We start from the raw sequence: 25,902 nt of genomic DNA, 5'->3' as shown, positions 1-25,902 counted from the left end.
ATCTTCAGCATGCACATTGACTTAAAGGCAAGGTGAAGCAATCAAACATTATTTTTGATATTACCATTAAATTTGTTTTGTGGTTAGCTTAGGATTTTATGGATCTCTTTTACATTCAGTAAAAAGTGAACTAGGTATTCTTTGTTTTCCCCATGGGAGCTTTAGGATATGGTATGAATTAAGTTTATATGTAGTCAGGGATATAAAAGGACATACTGAGACATGTAAAATACCTTGAGGCAAAACATTTGGATCACAGTAGGGACTGGGTTCATGCACAAGTGTGCATTAAAGATATAGCTATAAAATAAGGGACAATAATGTTGAGAATGTGTTTGATGCTCTATGGCATGGAAAGAGAGGTGATGCTGTAGCTGAGCTTCAAGCCAGTGTATGGGCAGTTACAATATGGTATCCTAAAAATTCTGCTCTTGAGGATGAAATAGTGCTTATGCCATAAACTTTGTGTACACATGCACATCTGGCAGAAAGGTATGGAGACTGGGTATCGCAGTGATATTGAGTAGTACGGTGGCAACACCTGATTAAGGTTCACTCAGGATGCCTCCTTTCTGGAGGGTTGTGTTTATGTGCTCTAAATTCCACCTCCTAGGATAGTGAATGTGTTCTCCTATTTTATTGATGTCAGCTTCTAGCCAGCTGAGCCTGGCAAAAAAAAGTCTATGAACATAGAAACTGTATCACTTACTATCACAGGCTTATCCTAAGAAATGTTTTATATTGGCTGATTGCAGCGTTGTTGATCAAGGGAAAGAAAAAGCATAGAATCAAGAGGCTAAATAGAAGAAGAAAAATCCAGCGATTCTCTTGTCATATCCATATATGTCCAATTAAGTATTCTGTTCTGGTGTAATGAGTCACTAGAACCAGAAAATTACAGTTTCATAGATGCTCTGAGTTTTTAGTCCAACTCTTCTTTCACCGTAATGCAGACATTTTACAGCTGGGCATATACCAAAACTGTGCAAAGGGAGCTAAAGAACTGAAACCTAGATGCATGCTAAGAATGGGAAGTTAATTATAGTAAATGCTGAGATTTCTCAGGGGGTTCTGCAACTCCTTGTCTGGAAAATTACCCAGGCAAAAACAATGGAAATATGTGGGACATGTTAAGAACAGCTAGCTGGGTCTTGGAGTTCCCCATTCATGGGAATTTCGAACATTTGAAATCAGTTTTGTTTTACTAGCATGTGGTTCCCATAATGAAAAACAATTGTGAACCCTGGCAGCTCCTAGAGTCTTGTACTGTGGGGCCAGACTCAGCTGAGGCCAGGTCTCCAACTTATCCTAGGTCTGCTGTTTCATGGTCTGAACTCTCGCTTTTGGGCATCAGGGGTCCCATTCTTAGCCAAAATTGCCAAATAAACTTCTAGTCTGGAAGCACTGCTGAGGAGCGATGGACATTGAAACCCCTGGCATGTCTTACTACTTGGTCTGGAAGATCGCCCCAAAACTACCAAGTACCCACTCTGCTGAAGAGACCATGGAAGAGCTAGGGCAGACTCTGACTGAGTTGCCCCAGGTCTATGAATCTGGAAAGCCAAAGCCCTAGAGCGCTCCAGGGATGTCTGATAAGAAATAATGTCAGTGTTTGACTGAAATCTGCTGGGTGGGTTTTCTTCCAGCTTTTGTCTTTACTGATGTTTTTACCAAATGTTTCAGCTCTTCTGGATTAGTATTGTCTGCTGAAAGTATTTTTCATCATTGAAAAGCTTCTGACCAGAAAAAGCTAAAAGTTATGCTAGTGTGTTTGCAGTTTTCAAGTATGGCATTGGGCAGCTGGAGGAACCCGCAGCTGCAGTCAGCCTGTTTTTTTCCTGTAATGACCCAATAGAATCGGGAAATTTATAGTAATTAAAAGGCATACTATGAGAAGGCAAGAACAGACAAGTGTGACAACCTCTCAGTGATGTCTGATAGCATAAAGATTTGGCACAGATACTTAAAAATTTCCGTTTTCAGACTGTTTACCAATTCTGTAATTTTCAAGTGCACTATTTTTTATTGTAAATTATATTATTTTAGAAATGTTAAAACCGTATGACAGGTTTTTTGCAAAAGTGGATTTGTGCTTTCAGCTGTCCAAACCGAACCTGAATGAAAGATAGGTCATGACAGAAGCAATATCATATAGTGCAACTACTGATTAAACTGAGGTTTTTGGACAACTAATATGGTAAAGCTGTCAATTTATTTTCATGAGGAAAGAACAAACTAATGGATTGTATTGTTGTTGGATTTGGGGTTCTTTAATTAAGTCTTTCCTGATTAGAAAAGTGAAGGATTTCCTCACTTTTTAGAGGATTTTCTTCTGGTGAGCAATTTCCATAAAAGGTCTTTTTACAGACAGATGAATTTATCAGTATTGTATCAGTACTTAGCATTTCTGTGGCTTTTTCATCAAAGACTCTCCAAGCTGTTGATAAAATTCTTTGCAGGTGTCCTCTGTTTACTGTTGGGTGAGCCAGCTTGAGCAGCATAGCTGCAGTTTCCTCAGGGAAACGCAGGGTGTCAATGGGAGAGTAAAAAAAGTAATAGCTTCGCATGCCTGAGAGGTGATTAATGGAGTCTGCTGGGAACTCCGGGGTGTCTCCAAGAGGGTGCATGGACAAGCTCCATCTAGGAAGCATGCTCCATGTAGGTATTTTGGCAGGCTGAAATCCTTGGGGCAAAGACAGTTGCTGTGCTCTCTGTTGACATAGACGAGGCCTGGAGAGCAATGGGAAGGGCTACCAGGTCAGAAACTCTGGCCTACTTTTCCCTTTGCCTGTGTTTTGCTATGAGATGTTAGCAGATAATGGCATGAGTCAGGCTGTACCTCTGGTATCCAGCTGCGGTGATGAGGTGAAGGGTTGGTGTGGTGCTGATGAATCAGTGGTAGGCTTAGTGCTAGCTGGCATTGCCCTGGTGTGCATGCCAGAACGGCTCCACGTGCCCTGTCTGTTGTGTGCCACAGGCACAAATGATGTGTTGAAGGCAACTGGAGAGACAGAAGTAAGGATGGTTTCTTCATTGTGAGATGCCCACGTTGGGACAGACCACAAGAGTGACTGATGAGATAGGACAGCTGTAACAAATGTAGAATAAAGATCAGCATACTGTTGTATTAGTCCTGATGATGGATGACAAGACACACTGGATTGAACTGCAGAAAGCACCAGCTGTTGAACCACTGAATAGCAGCTCTTTGCTGTCCGTAAGGTTTATGATACCATGACTCTGCCCTTCCTTCAGGGGAGCTGTACTATTTGAGAGGCCAGGAGCTGCCACAAGCTTTGTATTCTGCCGTGTACAGAGACACTGAGTCTGTCCACCCTTTATGTGAGCTACCAGGAGCAAGATTCTTTGTAAGGTCATCCATTTGGGTGGATGGATATCTGGTGCTACCTTTCTGCATACAGTAATTTTCAAAATACAGCAAGTTACTGAATATGCCAACTAGTTTTGAAATAAAGAACATAACTGGTTTTATATGATGTTCACTCTTTAGTGTATAGAAACAAGACACTCTTCACTGGCTCTATTGCTCTGCTTTTAAAAAAACCCAATCAAACCTGTATCTTATAGACTTATGTGTTGTAAGACTGACCAAAAACCTCCACAGGAGATGTTTAAACATGGTGTGATCTTTTTTACTACAGAAAGTAAAAGATTCTTGGTGACGTTTTTCCCTTCAAATGTTTTATACATAAATTATTGCTAGCTGTTTGCCATATTTTAACCTAAGGATTGACAAAACACCTTTCTATTTCAAGGATGTAAAGTCTACAGGCAGTAAGAACAAGGAAGAGCTGTGTGCTAAAGAAAACCACACCCTCAGGCAAACGTATTACATGGCTGCAGTCAAAAAGCACATGATCCTATGCTTGCACTAAAAAATCTTCTTCCTTTTGCTTTCAGAGCAATTGGCTGTGATAGTACCTGGTATTTAGAGGCTCAGATAAGCCCAATATCCTCTTTCTCTGTCCCTGAGTCATGCAGTTGAAGTCCAAGAACACGTGGCTCAAGACAGCCTGCATATTAGAGTACGTGTTTTCATTAAGCAATATGGGGATTTTGTGGTGGACGGCAGGAAGAATAGAAACAGCACTGAAAGTGGGGTATATATGAGAGAGAGTAGTGTGCCTTGAATATCACACAAAAGATGTATAGATAAGAAGCAAGAAGAGACCATCATTCACATTTTTGAAGTTGCCATTAGCAAAGAATCTGGTGATTTTGGAGAAAAGTAGAGAGAAAATAGTGATCAGGTGGCAGAAGGCACTGTAATCCAGCCGGTAAGGCTGCCTGGCTCCCGGTCACCAGCTCATGTCCCTGCCCAGCCCACATGCCCTGGTGCACCTGCCCTGAGCACCCTGGACCCTGTGGCTCCGACTGTTCTCCCCTTCTGCACGCTCCACCCAGGGGCTGAGTCATGGCTTAAAATAGAAAATGAACTTTTCAGGAAGGGGTTGTATGCTCAGGCATTTGTGCCCTGCTCAGCCCAATGGGGTCTTGACTCAAGCTGTGTACTCCAAGTGCTATTTTAAAGCAAAAGTAAATAGCATAATATACGTCAGTACTCAGACACAGGATTTTGAGCAATAGCTCAGCCCCGTATTTAAACTCCTTATTTCCATCTTAAAGTATGGCAATATGTTAAGGTAGAAAATAGGAATTTTTCTTTGACAGATTTCTTTGACTTATGAGAGTTAGGGGAGATTAAACCTGTTGCTTTCAAAGCTTCTCATGGAAATTTTCTTCTCTCTACAAGGTAACACTGGAATTTTCCTCTCACTGCAACCCAGCATATGCCAGTGTTTATGGTTTCTGTGCCAGATACTATTGCATCTGTTGTAACTTTAGCTGAAGCAACTAAACAGGGCATGGTATAGCTTGTACAGTAGAAACCAAGGAGGATTTTCTTTCTCTGGGCTCTTCTCTCAGTGCAAAACTTCTATGGCTGCCTGTCCCTGGAGGCATGATCCCAAAGCTGCTCAGAGTCAGTAGGAGTCTTTTTGTTCTGCTGGCCCAGGTCCAGAGTCTGAACACACAATACAGCTCATTATGTTGCAGTGTTTCTTCAAGCCAATAGAAAACTATGTTGAATGCTCACTGATAATTTTATTAATACTGTTTAGTTATATTTTATTTTAATTTCCAGACTACAGTAATCCTCTGTACAAATGAAAAAATTATCTCATGTTCCCCTTTGGCTGGATGACTTTTGTCTGGCTCATTTATGACCCATCCCAGTGCGCTCCTTTGTTTTGTTACACTTAGTTATTATAACTGCTGCAACAATCAGGTTATCTCCTTTCTTCTTTCTGATACCTGATACTCCAGACTTTTGATCTCTGGCCCTGGGGAACATCATTTGGAATTTCCAAGTGTGGAGCCTGCCGTGATGAGAACAGCTATTGTTTATACGCTGCCATCGCAATTCCCTTACCAGTGGAAAAACCTGTGATGCGGAAGGAATAGAATATAATTTCTTCCTTCATCAGCCGTGGATCACTGTAACTGCAATTAATCCAGTTGTATTGTCAAAGCAAGGAGTGAGAATGGAGAAAAATGGTGAAAATTTCAGATCAGCAACTTCCATTGCACATTAGCATGTGCTGTGTAACTTCAGAAACATGTAGTTGGGCTTGGTGACACTCGGCTTTCTACAGTCCCTTGAAAGTGATAGGGAAGCTGAAGTTGCCAACACAAATTTTAAAAGCTGTGGGTTTTTTCTTATGTATGTAGCTGGTGGAACCCAGCTGATTTTTTCACCTTCCTGTTTATCCACCTTACCCTAATGGCACTAGAGCAGGCACATGATGCTTGCTAGAGGAAGAATTTCTCCTGTGTCTGTCATTGACAGTGTTCAACCATCTAGAGAGGTCTTTGCTGGGCAGAGTGAGATGCTACAGACTCAGAAGCCCATGTATTCATTGCAGTTTTTTGTCAAGGCCTCAGTTAACAAAGCACTAATAGGTTGATATGGAAGTTTCCCCTTTCTTTTCCTTCCTTGCTCATTCATTACTGCTGGCAGTTTCTGCTGCTGCTTACAAAACTATGATAATATATTTGGTGACTTTCTGAGTGCCTCCTCCACAAACTGTCTGAAGCTCTGTTATCTTTGGTTGCAATGCAGGAAGCCCACAGCACATGTTTTATAGGGGCTGTATTCACGCAACTTGAGTGCCTTACAGTCAGTAAATGTTTGTATGTGTTGTTCTCCTATGCTTTGTGTATCCTTTGTGTAATAAAGACCATATCAAGTTATTAGCAAAAGGCCAAATCCTGCACTATTAGTTTTAATATTTATTTTTCCTGTCTAAAGACTTCAGGTCTGTTTGTGATGCCACAGCATCAGCATTTTCTTCCTGGTTTGGAATCAGTGTACTCTAGCCTGTGTGTCTGGTCAATAAACTGTTTAAGTCTCTCACTGGCTACACGTACTTAGAACGCCTGGCACTGAAACCCCTAATTTGAGCTTCGGTAGCTGTGAATATCAGATCAGGGTAAAAAGGTATTTGCGTAAGTAAAAGCATTTTTAAGACTCTCATATTCCTTTGACATGCAGCCCATTTTATTGCTCTTTATACGTGTTATTTTCTTTAGGCACTGAGGTCCCAAAGTTTGGGGGTTTTTTATGCAGGTGAAAAATTATTTGGTCTTTTTTGGTTTTTTACTGTAGATGTCAAGGTTGTCACAACCCACATCGTGTTTTGCTCATTCAGTAATTTTATGTCGTATATGTTTTTCCTTTTCTTTCCAGATGCAGAGGGAAATTGCTTATACGGGCCGAGATGGCCCAAGTGCTTCCCGCCCCGGATCTGCCACGCACCCTCCGCACGTGATGCCCAGCTCTCCGCCCTCCACCCCAGTGCCCCACTCCATGCCTCCTTCTCCATCCAGGATTCCCTACGGTGGGGGCCGGCCCATGGGTGTGCCAGGGAATGCCACCATCCCCAGGGACCGGCTCTCCAGCATGCCACCCTCACGCTCAATTTCACCCAGCCCAAGCGCCATTTTGGAGAGACGGGACGTGAAGCCAGATGAGGACATGAGTAACAAAAACCTTGCCCTGATCCGAAATGAAGGTCTGTACGGTGACCCCTACTTGTTTCACGAGGGGAGGATGAGTGTGGCTGCACCCCATTCCGGACACCCGCTCGATGTCCCTGATCACATTGTAGCCTACCATCGCAGTGCCATGAGGTCATCAAGCACTTACTGCAACCCCTCTATGCAGCCTGAAATGCTGGAACAGTCCTTGTACAGACAAAAGTCACGGAAGTATCCGGAGAGCCACTTGCCCACTCTCGGCTCTAAAACGCCTCCCGCCTCACCCCACAGGGTGGCTGACATGAGAATGATTGATATTCATCCTCACCATAGCGCTCACATTCCCCCTCACACCATCCAGCCTGACAGGTCTTCCCCCAGCCGCCAGTCCTTCAAAAAGGAGCCGGGACCGCCTGTGTTTGTGGATGCGAAAGCACGGAGTGCCCTTGGCCTCCCGGGCATGGCCGAGGCAGTGCCCTCTCCAGTCGACAAGCAGCCTTTTGGCTATGGGTCACCTGCGATGCCCAAGGACAAGGAGACAAGGTAAGGCAGAGCTGGGGCTTAATTTGTGCAAATGAGAAACATTCCTAATCTGCACATCTTGTGCCATTTAACACCCAGGGGACAATGTAATGCATAGGAAGCTGCTGCGCTGGGCTGCAGTGTTTATTAGCCGTCTGTCAAGGTGGTTAGTAATTTAGAGGAGATGTGACACCACCTGTTATTAATCTGAAAGTATTGTCAACCCATGATGAATCCCTAGTTATTTTCATTTGTGTAAATTTCAGTCATTGGAAAAAAGATAATAAAATAAAATGATTAACTAGGATTTTTCTTTCCAGACAACCAGATCATGTTACAAGAACAAATGATGTTCTGTTCCTGCTAATAAGAGAATATATTTCACCCCAGTTAAGAATGACACTCTGATATTACAATTTTGGTTCTTTATGGAGTGGACTTTTTCTCATCTAGTGTTAGGAAATGGGAAGAATTTATCATATCTTCTGTAAAACATGAATTTGCATAAAAATAGGACAGTTGTTTATAATAATGTTCCTCTAGGGGAAACTGCTGAGAAGAGCAAGTCTGTCCCAGGGAAGAAATTGAAACATGAATGCTGTTCCCAATGATTTTTCCAGCATCACAAATAGTTGGTGACCTGACTGTTGTTAACTTTTGTGCTCTGACAATGATGACAATGATCTCTCCTGTCTTTTTAAGGACCAAATTTACACAAAGGTCTGTGAAGGCTTCTCCTGCCATAGACCCTGCCCTAGGAGAGAAAAATCGTTGTGCTGCCAGTCGGTTGCTGTGTATTTGTATGAGTTGTGCTAATCTCTAGTGTATTGTTTGTGCTGTTAACTTTTATAGAGCTCTTTAGGGAAGTGAATATGAATAGCTGGAAAATGCTGACCTCACAGAGGCCAAAGGTAACTGCTGACTGCCTTAACCACTGAGGGGATATGGAGCTTCATATAGCCCCCAAACTTCCCTTCCACCTGAGCAACTTGCTTAACAATTAGTCACCTCTGACCACGCTTGGCCAGAAAAAAGAATGTGTTGTGAGGTCTATTGGTGGTGAGAAAATGGAGGATGGAAGAAAATCAGCCATCCACAAAAATCACAGGCTTATAGCTTCGTAGTTATGTTGACACAAGGGTATGAGTTAGGGCATATTACAATCTAGGGTCAGTGAAACCTGATTTGTGTCTATTTATTTCCAAGAAAAAGATGCAGGTACCTGAAACTTCATTTCAAGCTTCTATTATTACAACTAAGACATAATTTGAACCATATTTGCCAATTCTAATCCAAGAGATAGATAGCTTTCAAATAAAAAATTTTACAAGGTTCATGTTAGGGGTTTGAAAATAAGGGAGGTCGCCAACAACTTACTTTCATTCTGTGCAACTTTCTTTCTCCCCTCTGGGCATCTCATCTGTTCATTCAGCTACACAGGTATGCACAAGGCTGTGTATTTGTGAATATATAAACAGTGACTATACAGATAGTTCTGCAGCTCCTTAAGGGGAGCTTTGTACCAGGAGTTTTAGTCCTGGTCCCAGAATACATTTACAGTGATGAACACAGCATTTGCGTTATTATACTTCCAAATAAATACATGACCTTAAAATTCAGCGTGGTGTGTATTAGCCACACAGCACTGAAAAAATCATTCTGAAAGCTGCCCTTATGGGTTGTGGATTTTTTTAACATTGAGAAAGTGTGACTTTTTAAAAAACAATTGTAAATACCAAAAGCAGTTCATGCAAATTGGTGTGTTTTCTAACCACTGCAATATTAAGAATTGGGTTTGGGTTCTACAGATACAAAATACTCTAAGCCTTATTTTAGCTCTGTAATAATTTCATAAACTTTGAAAGCAAACACTGTTGAGATTGTACTAAAACTAAACAAGGAACGCTAAGGCTATACAGGCTGAGGTGCTCTTTTCGGGCTTCAGCAGGGGCTGAATTGTTACAAGGTTGTTATGAACACCTGAAAGGTGATGTATATAACAGCAGAAAAGTATCCTGTACCTTCTTGTGTAGGACTCATCCATAAGCAGTACAGCTGGACTTGCTTCTGTGAATAAGAATATTTTGGGATTGGAGAGACGGGGCTGAATTCATCCTCTTCCAGGCATGGTAAAAACGAGGTGTATGCTGCTCTGTCGTGCACATTATTCACTTGCTGATGACTGTGCAAAGAGCCTAAAAACCAGGCCACAGAAAGTGAATGGTGGTGTGTTCAGGCAGCCTGCATGCAGATGGTGTCAGGTGTGGGGCAGCAGCAAAAGGGCAAATTGAGCATCTGTTAGCCTTGGGGATACTGAGGAGGGAGGTCTTCTGCATTTGTGCACTGTGACAAGAGAGACGCCCCATCCTGACTTGTTCAGGAGCAGGTTGAGGACTCTGCAAACATCAAACCCATCATCTCAGCACTGTTGCTCCTTCAGTCCCTAGTGGAGTGTGCTGAGACAAAAGAAGACATCTCTTGTGCCATCTCTTTGCAGAAATTGCCTTGAAGTAGCACTGTTGCAACCTCAGGACAATGCATAATTTAAGTCAGAGAAAAGATGAAAATGGAGAGCGGCAATGCCAGAAGTTTAACTGAATCTCTCTTCCCCTGTTAATTCTCCTTCAATTTTTCCAATCCGGGGCTGAAGTGGGATATGTATGTACTTTATCAGAATATGCTGGGTACTCATTCCAGATCAGACCTCTCATTGACTGTATACAGGTTTTTTTGAAGGAAATGGGTCCATTACCTTTGGAATGTTACCTGCAGCAGATTTGGGTCTACAAAAGATGAAAACCCGTATTTCCAATCTCTTCTTTTGGAGTTTCTCATTTTACTTTTGCATTGTGGAAGCCAATCTCGTCAAGCCTGTTATTTAAGCCAGAGTTGAGGGGGATTTAATTGCTTCATGTAATTCTTTCTTGTATCTATTTTACCTCAGGTATTTTCAAGGTAGCTACTTCTGTGGTATAAAGCACTGAATAAATTCTCACAGTAATTCATTTACCAGAAGAGTTCCATATAAAGCTCTTTTACAACAGTGAGAAGAAACAAGTTCATGCAGATTTAAAAAAAATAAAATATATTAGTATTCATATGCACAAAAATATTAGAAGTTGTAACAGGTTGCAGCAGTTCATCTTCAAAGGGAATTTTAGTGAGTGAGTACAAACTGTTTAAACAGTGATTTGCTACCATATTTTTGGATGGCCCATTTATGTAACTTATGGCGGACAGTTCTGGAAGTTACTACAGGCAAAGCAAGTGTTTAAATGTTGATAAATTGGAAAAGAAGCTATTTACCCAAAAGTGCATTAAATTAAATGACATTTAACTTACACTCTTTGCATTTAAAACACAAGTTGTGTTGCAAAATTCTAGATTATTTGATAGTGCTGAATATGTATGTAATAAATGCTGCGACTCACTAAAATACAGTCCTTAGAATAGCAAGATAGCTCTATACAACCTTTTTCCTCCAAAAGCATTTCAGGAGTGTACTGTGGTTTTCTTTTGCCTGAATACAACTTTCATCCTCTTCTTTTTATGCCATGTTAGTGAGAAAAGATAATGGTAGAATGTGGTTCACTGAGCAAAAAATGTGATCATGTTCACCACTCAGGGCTTGCAGTTAGAGACTAAGGTGTAATGGCCATATGTAGGTTATAGGATATTGTTCCCATCACAAAAACACTTTATTGTTTGATACATTAAAATATGGATGGACTCTCTATGCATTAGGAAAAAATGGTAATACTCTGTAAAGCCATGGACAGTGGGAGGCTCCATCAGCAATGCACTGAGAATTGTATAAGAAAGGTGGACTTTGCAGATATACCCTCTCAGGCGCTTTCCACAGGGCCAAAATTGCATCTTCCTTTCTGAAAGATGTTGAACAACCAGGCAGAAAAAGATGAATGCAGGTGACCAACAGATGATGGAGGAAAGGTAAACTGTGCTTTGGCTTCCTTCTGTTGGAGGAACTGTTTGTAGAAAGATGAGATGCAGGCTCTTGGATAAGAGTTGTGGAATAGAATCCCAGCTGACAGTGCTTCAGAGCTTCCCTTTTCCCTTTAGCTTCAAGCTGTAGAAAGTTTGAGTTTAACCTTATTCTTAGAAGACTGAAATATTCACCTGCGTGTATCTTTCCCTTGGGAGGACAGCAGAGTACAAAAGAGTTCTGCTGCTCTTTTCTTCACACCATCCCAGGATATCCACTCTGCAGTTTTGGGGGGACTTTGGGGTGAAGTCCAGCTGTGCCACTTTCACTTGATTCTAGGGAAGCCTTTGGGAAAGACAACCTACTCCTGTTTCCTTGTTTTTCCCAGTGAGATAAAAAAATTTCTAATGAAATCTTTCTCTCATAGAGTAATACTGAAAGAAATGTGGTTTTCCCTGTCTCTGACCCTCTTTTTTGATTACTATACAGACTTCACTCAGGGTTTAACTATAAAATACGAAGTCACTGAAAATCTTTCTCCAGGATAGTGTGCCAATTAGTTTGTGGCATCAGACTTGGTATTTGAGTATGTCTATTATGGATGATGTGCTGCACATCCTAGGGTCGGACAGGAACATGAATGAACAGTTACACAGTTTGTGTCTGTACAAAGTATCTGTTCAGTGATGTAAACATTAAAGATGTTGCCAGGAAAGGGAAGTAACATGCAAGTCATGCTTAAATAGCATGACAGCGAGAAGTGGGTACCAATTCAGCAATACACTGTACGCTGCTTGGAATTACTTCCAGTTAGTTGCAGTAGAGGGAATGACATGAAAGCTCCGTGAAGCTGTAAGGAAGAAATCTGGTGATGAAATCTCATGTCTCGGTGCACAGCCCCTGGAGAAGCAAGGGCTTGTTTTGCCTCTGCTGAATCTGGGAAGTGAGATGCTGAGGCAGGGCCTGAGTGCCTGGATGTACCCTGGGCCAGGGCTGTGGATCAGGCTCTCGGGAGAACAGGGCCGGCGAGCGGCTCATGCCTGCTTTGCTGGCTGAGGTCTGTGACCAGCCAAAGCCAAGTCTGACTGAGAGGCCTGTTAGAGCTGGGAGTCGCTTCTGACCTTGCTCCCTCCTTTCCTCCCCCACTGTGCTACCACCTCTGACTCTCCTGGCATTCACAGGAAAACAATGCGAAACAATGCCCTTCTGTGCTCAGGCTGATAAAATAGCTGTTTCTTTCCCAGCTGCTGTAGAAGGGACCCTCCCTGCTCTTCCTGGGTGGTGAAGAGATGCAGATTTATCTGGGAAATTAATCTGGGAACAGAGACAGGGTTTGGCCTTCTCGTGCTACCACCGCCGGCAAAGAGGCACCACTGCATTTTGTTCTGCCTGACCCTCTCTCCTGGTGCTCCCCGTCCCAGCCTGCCCTGTCCATGGGGGCCCCGGCCTGCCCCATCCATGGGACCCTGGCCCGCCTGGTGCAGGCAGGGATGGTGGGGCAGGCTGTTCCCGCCACTTTCCATCTCCACAGCAGGGACCACACCAAATGCTGAGAACCAAAAACGTACGACTGTCATGACAGTGCCGGCATCCCTGATAGACTTGGGCCTGGCAGAGGCTGAGGAAAGCATTCGTTTTCTCCCTCTGGAGCCGAGGTTGCTCCAGCCCTTCAGAGGGAAGCCGGCGGGGTAGGGGGTGGCTGCGGGGCCCGTCCCTGCTCCTCCGGGGCCGTGCGGTGGGCGGCAGGATGGGGCCACCAGCCCTCCAGCCACGTCAGCCCAGGGCACGGCCCTGCCACCGGGCCAGCCCTCCCGTGCGGGAGCATGCTGCCTCCCACCGCCTTCAGTCAGACTGCCAGCTCTCCAAAAATCAGGTCGTTTTATTTAGTGCCTAAAAGGCGCCTCCTTTCAGACACCTGTTTTTGAAATGTTTGGTGCTGATGGCCGTAACGAGTCTGGGTATTACAGTGAAACGATTACAGGAAAAATCCTGCCTTTTCTTTAATGGAGTAACTCCAGAGCACATGTAGATTCTTCACATTCTTAATGCTTTTACCATATGAAAAATAATGTGCTCTGTGCAATTGATTCCAGTATTTCACTCGTTTTTCATCATCTCCTATCTCTGGAACATCCCTCTCCCTCTTAACAACATATTTTCCTAGATTTCATGGCAAAGGGCAAGATCAGCTTTGTGTTGCCATAATCTCTTTTGAAGCAGAAAATTGTTTCCAGATTTTTGTATGTGGGATGGAAAAAACATCATATTTATGAATTGGTAAAACAGATAGACTTCCAATTGAGTTTAGTTCCAGGAAGGGTTTGTGATGATTGTCTGGGAAAAAAAAGGTTTTCATTATTAAGTGTCAAAAATGCTGCATTAAAGTTTGTTAGAATGTATTTATCCCAGGCTTTTAGTACTTGTTTTTGTTCCAAAGGTTACTGTAGCCTGAACCAGTTACTTATTTTAAAACTTATGATAGTGGAAATTCTGTAACGTATTTCTTGGTTTGAAATGAATTAGGGCAGATTCACTAATCTTCTCATCACCGTTCAAAATACCTTTCAACATGAAGACAGAAAAGTAAGACGCGCACGCGCTATCAAATTGCAGTAAGAACACGTCTGCTGGCTGGGGACTGACTGAGCACTCTCTTCTTCCCTCCTTGTGTCTGTTAGCATCTCATTACTTGTTTTGCTGCCCTGTTTTCTCAATGTCTGGGTGTCTCGGAGTCTTTTCTGGCTATGGTATCTGGGTGCTATCCCAGCAAACCTCTATTTCATTCCGAGTGTGAACGAAGTAATTAGCCTGGATAATCTGGCTGGCTACAGGCTGGGCTGGTTACTCGCTTTGTATCATGTCAGTTTGCTTTTGCCTGGTATTGGTACCTACATTTGAGTTTATATGGCCCTTATCAATTGGCATTATTGCTTTTGCCACCAAATGGCAACTGGAGCTGGGGGTAGCCAGATCTCGGCTACTCCCACGTGCCCCGGACACCGCAGCGGTGATGGATGGCTCCTGCAGCAGGCTGAGTCTGGGGCTGCATGTGTCTGTCCTATTTTCTTTCATCAGTCATCGCTGCTGGTCTTAGTCACTTGCTTTTTGAGAAGTTTTGTTCCCAGTCATCTTCCAAAATCACATCCCGCTGTTAGCATTTGCTTTTGTGTGTCTCCCCAGGCGCTTACCTGGTGGCATGTAGGGACGCATTTTCAGATGGTCCTGTCTGAGGTCCCATGTTGATGTGTGTCTATGTTGTGGTGTGTCACTGACTGGCGTGTGAAAGTAGGCACCTGTGTGAGCAAAAGGCTGTTTTGGAGCCCACCGAGGAAGTCACCTGGTACCTAACTAATATGTACATTTATGTAAACAGGTAAACACACAAATGTTAGCCTTCCTATACAAAAAAGTAATTACTCTTGTTTAGTGGCCTTCGGTACCTATGGAAAACACTGACCATACCTATTACGGTTCTTCTTCACCTCTTTTCTTCTGCTTTTTAGGAATTTCTCAGGATATGCACATGAAAGCAAATCTGTTTTCTGATAATGTTGCTGTACAGTCTGCATCTGGTGTCCTGTGCCTGGTCTGTCACATTGCTGTCCTTTCCAGAGCAGACAGTTGTGATGTCAGGTGTAAAGGATTTGGGCTGGGAAGTAGTCAGCTTGGGCAGATTAAATGCTTCACAGACAAAAATCCTGGGTTTGGGGAAAGTAAAAATAGTAACAAGAAGTAGTGTAAAGTCTTTAATCCTGAAACCTTATATACAGGCAAAACTATTGTCCCAGTGCAGGTAAAAGGGAAAATATATATAATGCTGAAAAAAAATTATTTTCACTAGTTCCAAGAGGCATTAACTGATTGTTTTAGGTGCCTGTCTTGTGAGATCATTAGAAGTTTATTATCTGGGTGGTTGTTTGTTTTGTTCTTTTTTAACCAAGCAGATGTCTTTTTTATTGTCTGTTACCATGCAAAAGCTGTCCAAACCAAGATGCGGTAAGCTGCTGCAACAAGGTACATGCAAGCTGGTACCCATGGGCCTTTGCACAAACTCTATAGTGTCTTTCCAATCCTGTGGTAATCATTCACCTAGAAAAACAAGTCTGAAAGCAAATATATCTGGCTTTAACAAACGGTTCTCTTGTCTTACAGAGAGAGGATACAAGCCATGGAGAAACAGATTGCCAGTTTAACTGGTCTTGTTCAGTCTGCGCTTTTTAAAGGGCCAAATACAAGTAATAGCAAAGATGCTTCTAGGTAAAAAAAGAATTCATTAAATCTGTTTCTCTGTAATGATTTTAGTAATCAATCAACAAAAATAATATTTGAATGTAATAGTAAAAAAACCCTGAATGCTCAATCATCTTTAAATATCTTTATCATCCCCATGAGAATGCTAGGCAGAGAGGAAGAATATGCCAAATGACAGATGGAGATTAACTGCATTACTCTTCTTTGTGTTAAAAAGAATTAATGTAGCTACATCTCTGTGCTTTCTGCTGCTTATACTCCATTCCTTGCTTAACTTGTATTAAAAGCTGATTTTAAAATAAACAACTGACAAGCTACTGGTGATTTAAATGAAAAGTATATATGCTAGACAAGGCCACTTAATTTGCTGATTATAAACTTCACTACAGTTTTATTGTTAGTAAGTTAAAGTTATGATTTTTCTTCTTATTACTTAGTGAGAAGATGATGTTGAAAATGGTGTCCAGCAAGAGCAGCACTGACACTGCAGGTAAGATAATTCACTTTTAATTTATGAAGTATTCAGGTATGTGAATAGCTCTAATGTTACTACCATTCCAGCTTATGGACATATCAAATTTACTTAAATTCCCGTAGCTGTACTCTCACAACTGAACTTTAAGTTCAGGGTATGGGAGTCGATCACATCTTTGTTAAGAGAGGAATTTCTGACAGGTTGAGGTGGTCTTTGGAATGAATTTCACACCTGCGCTGAATGGTTTAAATGAGATACAGAGTCTCTGCATATGGTGAATTTTCCAGTGATTCATCCCGTCTATAGTATATATCTGTCATTAACCCCAGATGTATCCAGATTGCTGTAGAAGGCTAAATATTTCATTCCTATTCTGGTCACCTGAACTTTTCTCTAAGGTTCTTCTGTCAGTAGGATGCTATGGATGTAATGACACTAAGGAATTTAGCAGTCAGCAAGATAGCACTTTCCCTAATTAAGCAGTATTGATCTGCTACTAATTATTAGCGTGCGCCTAAACCGTTCTGAGCAAGCATCAACTATGAAGCCGATAAAAGCTGGTCTTATATTAGCTGCCCTCATGTAGAGCTGTTAAGTGTTTAAAAGATGGAGTTAAGGCTGTTGTGAAAGAAGATCTCCATGTGATTGGAGCTCTTTGTGTATGGGCTGCTGCTGGAGTTGTCTGCAGGGTGTGGGTGTGTTTATTTGCCTCCTCTTCACCCTTTGTCAGGCACTGAATGCAAATAAAGGCAGTTCCCTCCTTCCTGGTAATGCTGTTCCCACAGGGAGGTCTGTGCTCTGGCAGGTAGTAAACCACACACGTTTATTAGCAAATCTATTATTCTCTTAACTAGCCTGTCTGTTGGAGCTGTTAGTTCACGTTCAGGGTTCCTGTTTATCTGGAATTGCAGTATGTCCTCCTAACCGACAGAAATCAAATCAAACCTGGAAACTATCAAGCATATACAAGATTGAGCAAGCTAAAGTCTTGGTACTGGAGCTTTGCTCCCAAGCCACTCTCTGGGCCCCTTCCAACTCTTCCCTTCTTGCTGGCCCCTGGATGGGGAGAGCAATACTTCAGGCTGTGAAGAAGTAAGTTGTAATTTATCAGTTTCAGACAACCTACTGAAAAGGCCATCATGTTTCAAAACAGCTGCAAAATGCTCTTAGACTTTTCCTTATTTCAGTGTCATTATACACTGAGAATTTACAGTATTTCCCACTTGCACAGGCCTCATCTCACACAAAGCACCTATGAAACCATCAAAACCTGCACACACGTTGCCTTGTTTTCCTCTTTGCATTGTACTGCTGTTCAGCCTTTCCGCTTTCCCTGTGTTTGTACTAATTCAGATAAGTACTTTGCGGGGGGGGCGGCACTGAGTTGGAGATCCTGATCCAAGTGGGCCCTGCTTTGAGTGGGAATTCGGACCAGAAGACCTCCAGAGGTCTCTTTCAACCTAAATTATTCAGTGATTCATGTGTGCGTGTGTGAATGTGCTCTCAAGGAAATGAGAAATGAAATAATATTCATTGGGAAAATGGCCCTACACAAAGCGAAGGTGGGGATTCCTCAGTCTGGGAGTCATGCCCAGCCCACCAGAATAGGTTGGTTCATCTGACCAGCAGCTGTTTCCTGCCACTGTTGTTCCCAAAGACTCCTCGCTACCTTGTCATATGATGGAATGCCGTCCCTGAAATGGCAAAATTACATGTGACAGCTGCATGTCCAAGCAAGGGCAGGAGGGGAGGGCATGTAATTTACTGTCAGAAGACCAGATCAGCATCTGTTACATACTGACAGACACACTGACTTTGTCAAAGAGTCATGCCTGTATCCAGCATGTGAGTAAGGATACCAACATTCAGGTTGTGCAATAGTTGCCTTTCTGTTCACTTGGGAGATGGGGATAGGGCAGTGGGACCAGCCATGCAGCCAGCTGTCTGCAAGGATCCCTATCAGTGCTATAAAGTATAGTTGTAATTCCAGCATCTGCATCCCTAAATCCTCCCCTACCAGCATGACTCAGCCACAAAATTAAACTGTAGCAGGTAAGGGAAACCAGGTGGGATGCTGACCCCAATATACTACAGTATTGTAACCCACATCTGCTCTTATTGAAGATTGCTGTGTAATAGAATAGTCCTGTATAATAGAATATTTTGCTTTTGCACCTGCTTTTGAAATTGCACGTGACAGGGTCTAATAAATCAATGCAGTCCCTGCTTACTTGAAAATTAGGCAATCTGTCAGAATATGCTACAGAATGTTTCTCCTTTTTGTAATTATGCTTGGGTTTAAATGTGCCACCAGCATCTAGAAACACTTTTGCTGACCAATGTTTTGTTCTTCAATTCACCCCAGTCCTTATTAAGTATAGCCATTTAGACAGTTGACTCTCTTATTATACAACTTCACTTGACAACTGTGCTCTGAGATACCAGTTTTAGCAATTTCTAAGTCTATTTGAAAGAAAAAGTGGTATAAAATGTTGATTGAGCAGTCCTTTCTAGAACACTGGTAAGCAGAAACATGAATTGCTTCCCGTCCTGAACAATAAAACATCTGTGCAGGATAAAATTGGCTCATCAATGTTGAACCAACATTGTATTTTATAGTATGTGTTCCAATGATAGGAGACTTTCATGCAAAAAATAGAGAACTAGCTCACTTGGCAAGGAAGAGAAACCAAATTTTCTAAATCCTAGACAGATAGCTCTGTATAGGTAGATTGTGAATACTCTGTTTGGTATTTCATATAAACCAAATTGTTATATTTAACATGTTTTTGCTTTGCCAGCGTGTAGCAGATTCTTTAGTCTCAAATATTAAAGACCCTAAATAAAAATGCTTTTTCACTGGGGAAAATGAGCCTGTAACAATCATGCATTTCTTATGTTTTATTGCTTCAGGGTCAGTTCTTTCATAGGGGATGGGTTCAAAGAGCAGTAACCTTCCGCAGACTGGCTATGTCTCTTCTACTAATATTAGGAGAAATTCCATGACTGAATCCTTATAACCTTCTTCAGTTCATCAAAAGTGAATGGCATCAAGGGATTCTTCACTTAGGAGCAGCACGTGATTCTAAAAACAAACCATGCTAAGAAGAATCTCCTTGAGATTACTAACAAATATGCTGAGAAATGCTCACCTGCTCTCTTTTCTGTCATATTTTTGTTCATCAAGTGGTGAGATTGATAGATTAAATCCTGGATTCATTGATGAAATTGAGATCAGTTGTATCATGGATTACCAAAAAAAGCAATAGTTCTTTGCTAGTTGCTGCCTTGTTGGAAAAGGAGGAAGAACACTTCAGTATTTCCTGTAAAGGGATCAAGGAGTATGTCTTTCTGAACCAAGAGAGGGAGATGGCAGCAGGGAGAAGTAATAGACATGTAGGGCTTGGATTTGATTCCTCACTCTTTGTGAACTGTCTTGTCATTTGTGCGTATCTGTGTCCCTTTTTCACATGCATGACTCTTGCTGTGATGATCTGTGAATTAAAAACATTGTCCATATCTGCTTGCTTATCTCAGATTCAAAGATAGATCACACCAGTCTTTGAACTCTGTCAGTGTTTGCAGGTAAAGCAAGATCCTGAATTCATTCTGGATCAATGAGGTGAAGTTGCACAATAATATATATAGAATATTTTATACTTTTAAGGGCGCTTTAGTGCCTGGCCATAACAGCTTGTTAATGATGGAATTGCAACCTTAACATTGCATTTGCCTATTTGTTTGGTGGATTCTAACTGGATGGAAAGAAAACTAAGTAACTGTCACGTGTCTCCTCAAATGATGCTTGAGAATATTGTGGGTCTTTAATAAGGAGATGAGTAATTTGTGAAGAAACATTGCTGGGTGTCGTCTGATGGTGGTTTTTTTCTAGCCTGCTTCAAAACAAAATCTTAGCATTTTAGAAAGAAAAATCAAATCTGGAAAACAGAAGGAAGGCGGTGTCTTTGCAACCATAGCCAAGGTCAAATGTTAGGAAGTAGAATTTGTGTTCCTTACGTTCCTCAGCCTGGGCAAATAGCAAACCTTTCCCCTTTCTGCACATCAGTTCTCTTTGTACTTTAAAAATGGCAGCTTAGTTCATTAGCCTTTGTAAAAAAAGTTAACATTTGTTTTTTGTGCAGAGTATTAGGGAATTATGGAGGGTTTTTGCATTCAGGCCCCCTTACCTAGCTCCAGCAAGGGTTTATTTAAAAACCTGAGAGCCAGTGCTGCTTCTTTCCCTTCAATCCATCTGGCCACACATCTAATTGCAAAGCTACAGCCTGGGACTATTTCCAAAAGCGAGCTATACTCCCTAGATGATGCAGCCCATCATTCACCTGCCCTTTTATTCCTTTTTGATGAAAATATGTATCTCTGAGAAATCAGCTGCTGATCCTAACTGCGTTCCCATGCTCACTTGGTGTCTGTGGTTGTGTTTCACACCCTTGGAAGTCCCACGTCTTGTTTCACAGGCTCTGAGCACACTCTGCAGTACGGACACAGTGGCAGCTGAGAGTACCTAATGGTGAGAAGAGGTGTCCAAGGCAGCAGAGGAGGAGGAAAGCTGTTTTGTAGGGAGTCGGAGACGTTTATTGTTTACAGAAGCATATCACAGTCCATCTACACTAAAAGGAAAGGAGGCACCCCTTCATGAGAAAATATGTGAATTGACTGGGGTCCAGCATGGGAGGAGAGACTGGTGGGGACTGATTCATGCCTTGGCTGCACCATCACAGGGTCGGGGGCTGAGGTTTTGGAGATGTTGCTTGAGGCAAAGAATAGCAGAAAGGTAGATGTGTTTTCAAAAATAGTCTAGATTTGTGGCTAGGGATCAGAACTCTTGGAGGCTTATCCACATTTTTCAGACTCTCTGGTGGTTTCTGACTGAATGGTTTATGAACTAAATACCCTTTTCTTAAAAAAAAAAATGCAAAAAATAGTGCATGTGGGAAGGAAATAGATGCTTGACCGTAGGAAAAACTGCAATGTACATGTAGACAGATAAGTATTAGCATATATTAGACTGAAGCACGGAGTGGGTACAGAATGGCAGTGAACAAGGACTGTTTATTTCTTGAGTGTTGCTTTCTGTTAAGCAGCTCTTTGAAAGTCAAGAGAGCATTGAATCATACTGGAGTATAGCAAAAATGTGCAGCAGCTTGCTCAGCAGTGAAATGAAAAGTGCTGTTGTTGAAGCACCGAGCAGATCTAGCTGGAGCACATTTAGGTAAGGTATAGCATTACAACGGCCAGCACCAGGCTAGCACTTTTATGTTTGAGCATGTCTTTGGAAGCCTGTGGCACGGCACACCGTATATAGCACAGGTGCAGCCAGAGGGGCCTGTGCTTTTACTAACAGGAATCGCAAATGTAGGTAAAGCAAGAAACATGATTCTTCAGAAACCTTTTAGCCTATTTTTAAATAAAAATAGTTTGACATAATTTCCATCCTTTAAAAATGCTTCCCCCAGATGAATTTTGCAAAGGCTACGTTTGAGGTATCCACACCTGTTGGCAAAGGAATAGCAATGTGTTGTTACGCTGAGCTGTACTCACTTGGGCACATTTGGAGACTTTACTGGTTGAAAAGACTACTAGGGATGAGAAAGTGGGGATAAAACTTACCACTCTTGGGTTCATATTCATTCCAGCCAGAAAAATGAGTCATGCCCTTTGGTGCACTGAAAATTCATCTTCAGTCCTCAAAGTAAAGCTCACAACACTAGTTTCTCTTTGATTTCATTGAAAATGATAGAATGTGTGCTTGTGGGAACAAATGATAACCAAAATCCCTGTGCAGATCCATTGATGAGTTATCTTCTGTTTCCTCAGATTTTTTGTTTTATTCATAGAGAAGGAAGAAAATGAAGTGGGGAATGACATAATCATAGAATAGAATCATAGAATCATTTAGATTGGAAAAGACCTTTAAAATCATCAAGTGCAACCGTAAACCTAACACTGCCAAGTCTACCACTAAACCATGTCCCTAGGCACCATGTCTATATGTCTTTTAAATATCCCCAGGGATAGTGACTCAACCACTTCCCTGGGCAGCCTGTTCCAATGCTTGATAACCCTTTTGGTGAAGAAATTTTTCCTGATATCCAATCTAAACCTTCCCTGGTGCAACTTGAGGCCATTTCCTCTTGTTCTATCACTAGTCACTTGGGAGAAGAGACCAACACCCACCTCTCTACAACCTCCTTTTGGGTAGTTCTAGAGAGTGATAAGATCTCCTCTGAGCCTTCTCTTCTCCAGACTAAACAACCCCAGTTCCCTCAGCTGCTCCTCATAAGACTTGTGCTCTAGACCCTTCACCAGCTTCGTTGCTCTTTTTTGGACACACTCCAGCACCTCAGTGTCTTTCTTGTAGCATGGGGCTGATAAGGCAATAGTTCAGTGAGCGGCAGCTGTCTGAGCCATCTGAGCCCAAGGGACAAGGTGGATCTGGCACTGTAATGAGAAGAGTATGCAGGGCTACACAGTGCTGGACTTAGAAAATGAAGTGTGTCCTACTGACAGCCTGTCATTTTGCCTGTTGGCTGTGGGGAGGGGAAGGGACACATTAGAAAGAAAATTTGAAGAATATGTGTGTGTGAGTGCAAATTGCTGGAAGAAGCTGTGACATGACTATTAGCTGAGGAGCTGGAATTTGCTTGTACTCTGTAAATAAAGCTTCTTCCCAGGTACTTGAGACTGAAAAGAACAAGCTTGACATTGCTGCTGTGTAAAGGAACAACATTATTTAATGAAGAAACTCTTGTGAGGACACCGATGGTTATTGTCAGAGTGTGGCTCAGCTCACTTCCTTGTGTTACGTTGTATTCCCTTGTAAACACTGTCCTGAATAAATTACAGACTAAAGGGGATTGGGTGGATGCAACATGGCTGGAGAGCAGTTCTCTGCCACACCATCGTTTCATTTCTCTTCTCCTGGTTTTACATGGTAGCTGCTGGAGACACCAGACTGAATAATGCAATTGTACTTTAAGCAGCAAAGCAAGATTCTCTATAGAAACCTGTTCCCCACACATGGCACTTTGACTGAATCTCTCTCCAGTGATAATTAATCAACAAATACGCAGTTTGGGAGTCCTGTGAATTTGCATCAACTCGGTCTTAGATAACTTCTGGGAGGACAATCCTGAAACTACTTTCAGCCCCAATTTGATTTGCTGCTGTTTTGTGTAATCTGCAATTATAACTTATTACCTCATCTCCACTACACGTGGTAGGAAGCAGTCTTGTGGTAATGCAGTGCTCTGATATGGCTGAGGTTGTAGCACAGATACAGTTTTCTATTATACAGTCTTCCCTCAAAATATATGGGGTAAGGAGGTGCCAGTCCCCCGTTAATACTGAGCATCGGCAGCTGTAATTTTATTTTCTTGTCCATCTGTGTGACATAGATGAGGATTCAGTGGGCAGAGGAAGAATCATGTTTGCACCTTCTCTGCTGGTGAGCTCAACCTGTGCTGCTGCTTATTGCAGGTGCTGCTAACGTGTCTGGGGGGAAGAATGTGTTGGCAACAGTGGAGTCAGCTGCCATCCATTACCCTGCTGCAGCCCCATCAATGCAAGTCAGCCTGCATGGTATGAAACGCAGCGTGTTGGATCTGCGGCTGCAGCTGCATCAGATGAAGCAGCTACAGGTATGCTTATCTGGATAATGCCTGGAAGGTGGGTTGTCAGCAAATGCCCTTTTCCTTTCTTTCATTCTCTCTTTTACCTTTTGTACATGAGTGATTCTCAGTAGCAGAGTTCTAGCAAAGGGAAGACCCAAGTATTACAGACACAAAGACATATTCTGCTCTAGCATACACTACTTGCATAGTCCTAAAGGTATGAGAATTAGCTCAGTTTAACTACTGCTGCTCAGATATTGAGAAAAAGACCTTCATTTCTAGTTTTGTTTGATGACTCTAGACATTAAAGCAGTATTTATATTACAATAATATCAAGTCTGTGATTACAGTTTGGACCCTGCTATGCTGTGTGCTGTATAAACGCGTTGGAAGAGCCATGTTCCTGCTCCATACTGTTTACAGTTGAGACAGTTTTTAAGCTCCTGAATAAACAATTTTGATGTTAGGAAACCCAAATGTAGCTGAGGATCAGTAGATACGCATTAAGCCAGAGTTTGAGTCCTGTATTTACAGAATCCAGAAGAATAGCCCACTTGAGCAGCAAGGAAAAAAGATATTTCAAAAGTTGCTGCAAAGGTTTGTTGTGCCCTACTTATGTTCACATTTTACCAGTACCTTCCTAACACACATCAACACCTCAAAACCTACAAGAAACAACAAGAACAATGAAGAGTTAACCAAAATGTTCTGTTGACACATACCATCATGTTGCAAATGCAAATATATTCTGTTCATCTCAGACACTGTGAAAATAGGCTTATGGAGCTGTACAGGTCTTCAGCCCTTCACTGAATTGGAAACTGTAGAGCACTGTGTATTGTCTCAGAGGTAAAGCAATTTCTTGTAAGAGAAAGTGGACAGCAGGGGAAACTTCAATACTCTGCCAGTCCTCCTTGCCTGGAAAGTGACATCAAGTGTTTGGTATCGTAGGGCTGCAGTACTGCTATTACGACCGAGGTGGTTTTGAATATGGGAATGGTACTGTATCAATCTCCTTTGATTTGCTGATTAATTTTAGAACAGAATAAAGATAATACAGATCAGAATTCAGAGCATGTTTTGCCTTCACTTCCTTAGCTAAAGGAAATGGAATTATGAACTAGTCATAGGGCAAGGGAGCAGAAGGGTGAGGTAAACATCAGGGTAAAGCAAATGTGGCAAAGACTGAAGATGCTATGACAAGGTCCTGTGCTCAGTTTGCTGGTAATGAAGAGATGGCAGAAAGTATTTGGAGCAAAGAGCGTGTCAGCCACGTGACCTCTGCCTGTGATACAGCACCCAGGTATTTACATTTTCAGTTTAGGATGAGTATGTTCCTGTAGCAAATGTACCTTTCAAAAGCTGTTCCCAGCAGCGCTGCCTACGTGCTGGCCATCATGGTCCCCATCTAACTTCAAGACTCTGGCTTGGGTTCTATGCCCTGGCACATTATGTATAAGTGCGTATTCTTCCACATTTGTGCTGCAAGCCACCACAGCCCCTCTGTCCATCTGTAACCCCATGTGCCAAATGCAGCTCTTGGCAAACACCTACAGTCTGGCCACCAGCTGTGCTTAGCATGTGGCCTCGTAAAGTGGGATGGAGGTTGCAGTGCTGCGCTGGAGACAGTGAGCGCACCGGTCTCACAAGGGCCTGCTCACCAAGGAGGTGGCATTTCCCCAGCTGCACCTTGCCTCCACAGCCCTGCCTGGGCAGTAACCTTGCTTTTGATCAGATATTGCATTATGGCACACAGGAGTGAAGAAACTTGCACCGTCTGCACAAATCAATGCTGCCAAGGAAGTCTTCAGAAGGAAAAAAGGACATCCCGAGTGTGCTCATTAACTCTGGCTGGCTTCCCTTATTTCAGAAATGATAGCAAATTCGGTGTATTGTGCCAGTAGGAGGTGGGCAAATTAGTGATAGTCGGATGGAAGAACCTGTAGCTCAAGGGAAACTTTGGTATATTACATAAAAATTTCATTCATGAGAGTGAGTTTTTGTCACGGCTTTCCTGAATG

At 42.3% G+C, this 25,902-nt stretch overlaps 1 protein-coding gene across 3 annotated transcripts in view; it reads left to right on the top strand.

Annotated features, from left to right (window-relative positions):
• The window catches only part of KIAA1217 (KIAA1217 ortholog), a 191,350-nt gene that overhangs the window by 129,617 nt on the left and 35,831 nt on the right, over positions 1-25,902 (top strand). For 2 of the 3 annotated variants that reach the window (XM_059818285.1, XM_059818287.1), the window contains 4 exons: positions 6,770-7,602; positions 15,677-15,781; positions 16,213-16,265; positions 23,748-23,908. In XM_059818285.1, the coding sequence (XP_059674268.1) occupies positions 6,770-7,602; positions 15,677-15,781; positions 16,213-16,265; positions 23,748-23,908 (1,152 nt within the window). The remainder of the gene's footprint in view (positions 1-6,769; positions 7,603-15,676; positions 15,782-16,212; positions 16,266-23,747; positions 23,909-25,902) is intronic. The other variant, XM_059818286.1, reaches the window with a different exon arrangement.

The sequence above is a fragment of the Gavia stellata genome, chromosome 6 (assembly GCF_030936135.1).
Source record: "Gavia stellata isolate bGavSte3 chromosome 6, bGavSte3.hap2, whole genome shotgun sequence".
NCBI classification, from domain to species: Eukaryota; Metazoa; Chordata; class Aves; order Gaviiformes; family Gaviidae; genus Gavia; species Gavia stellata.
This window is presented reverse-complemented; position numbering and strand designations above follow the sequence as displayed.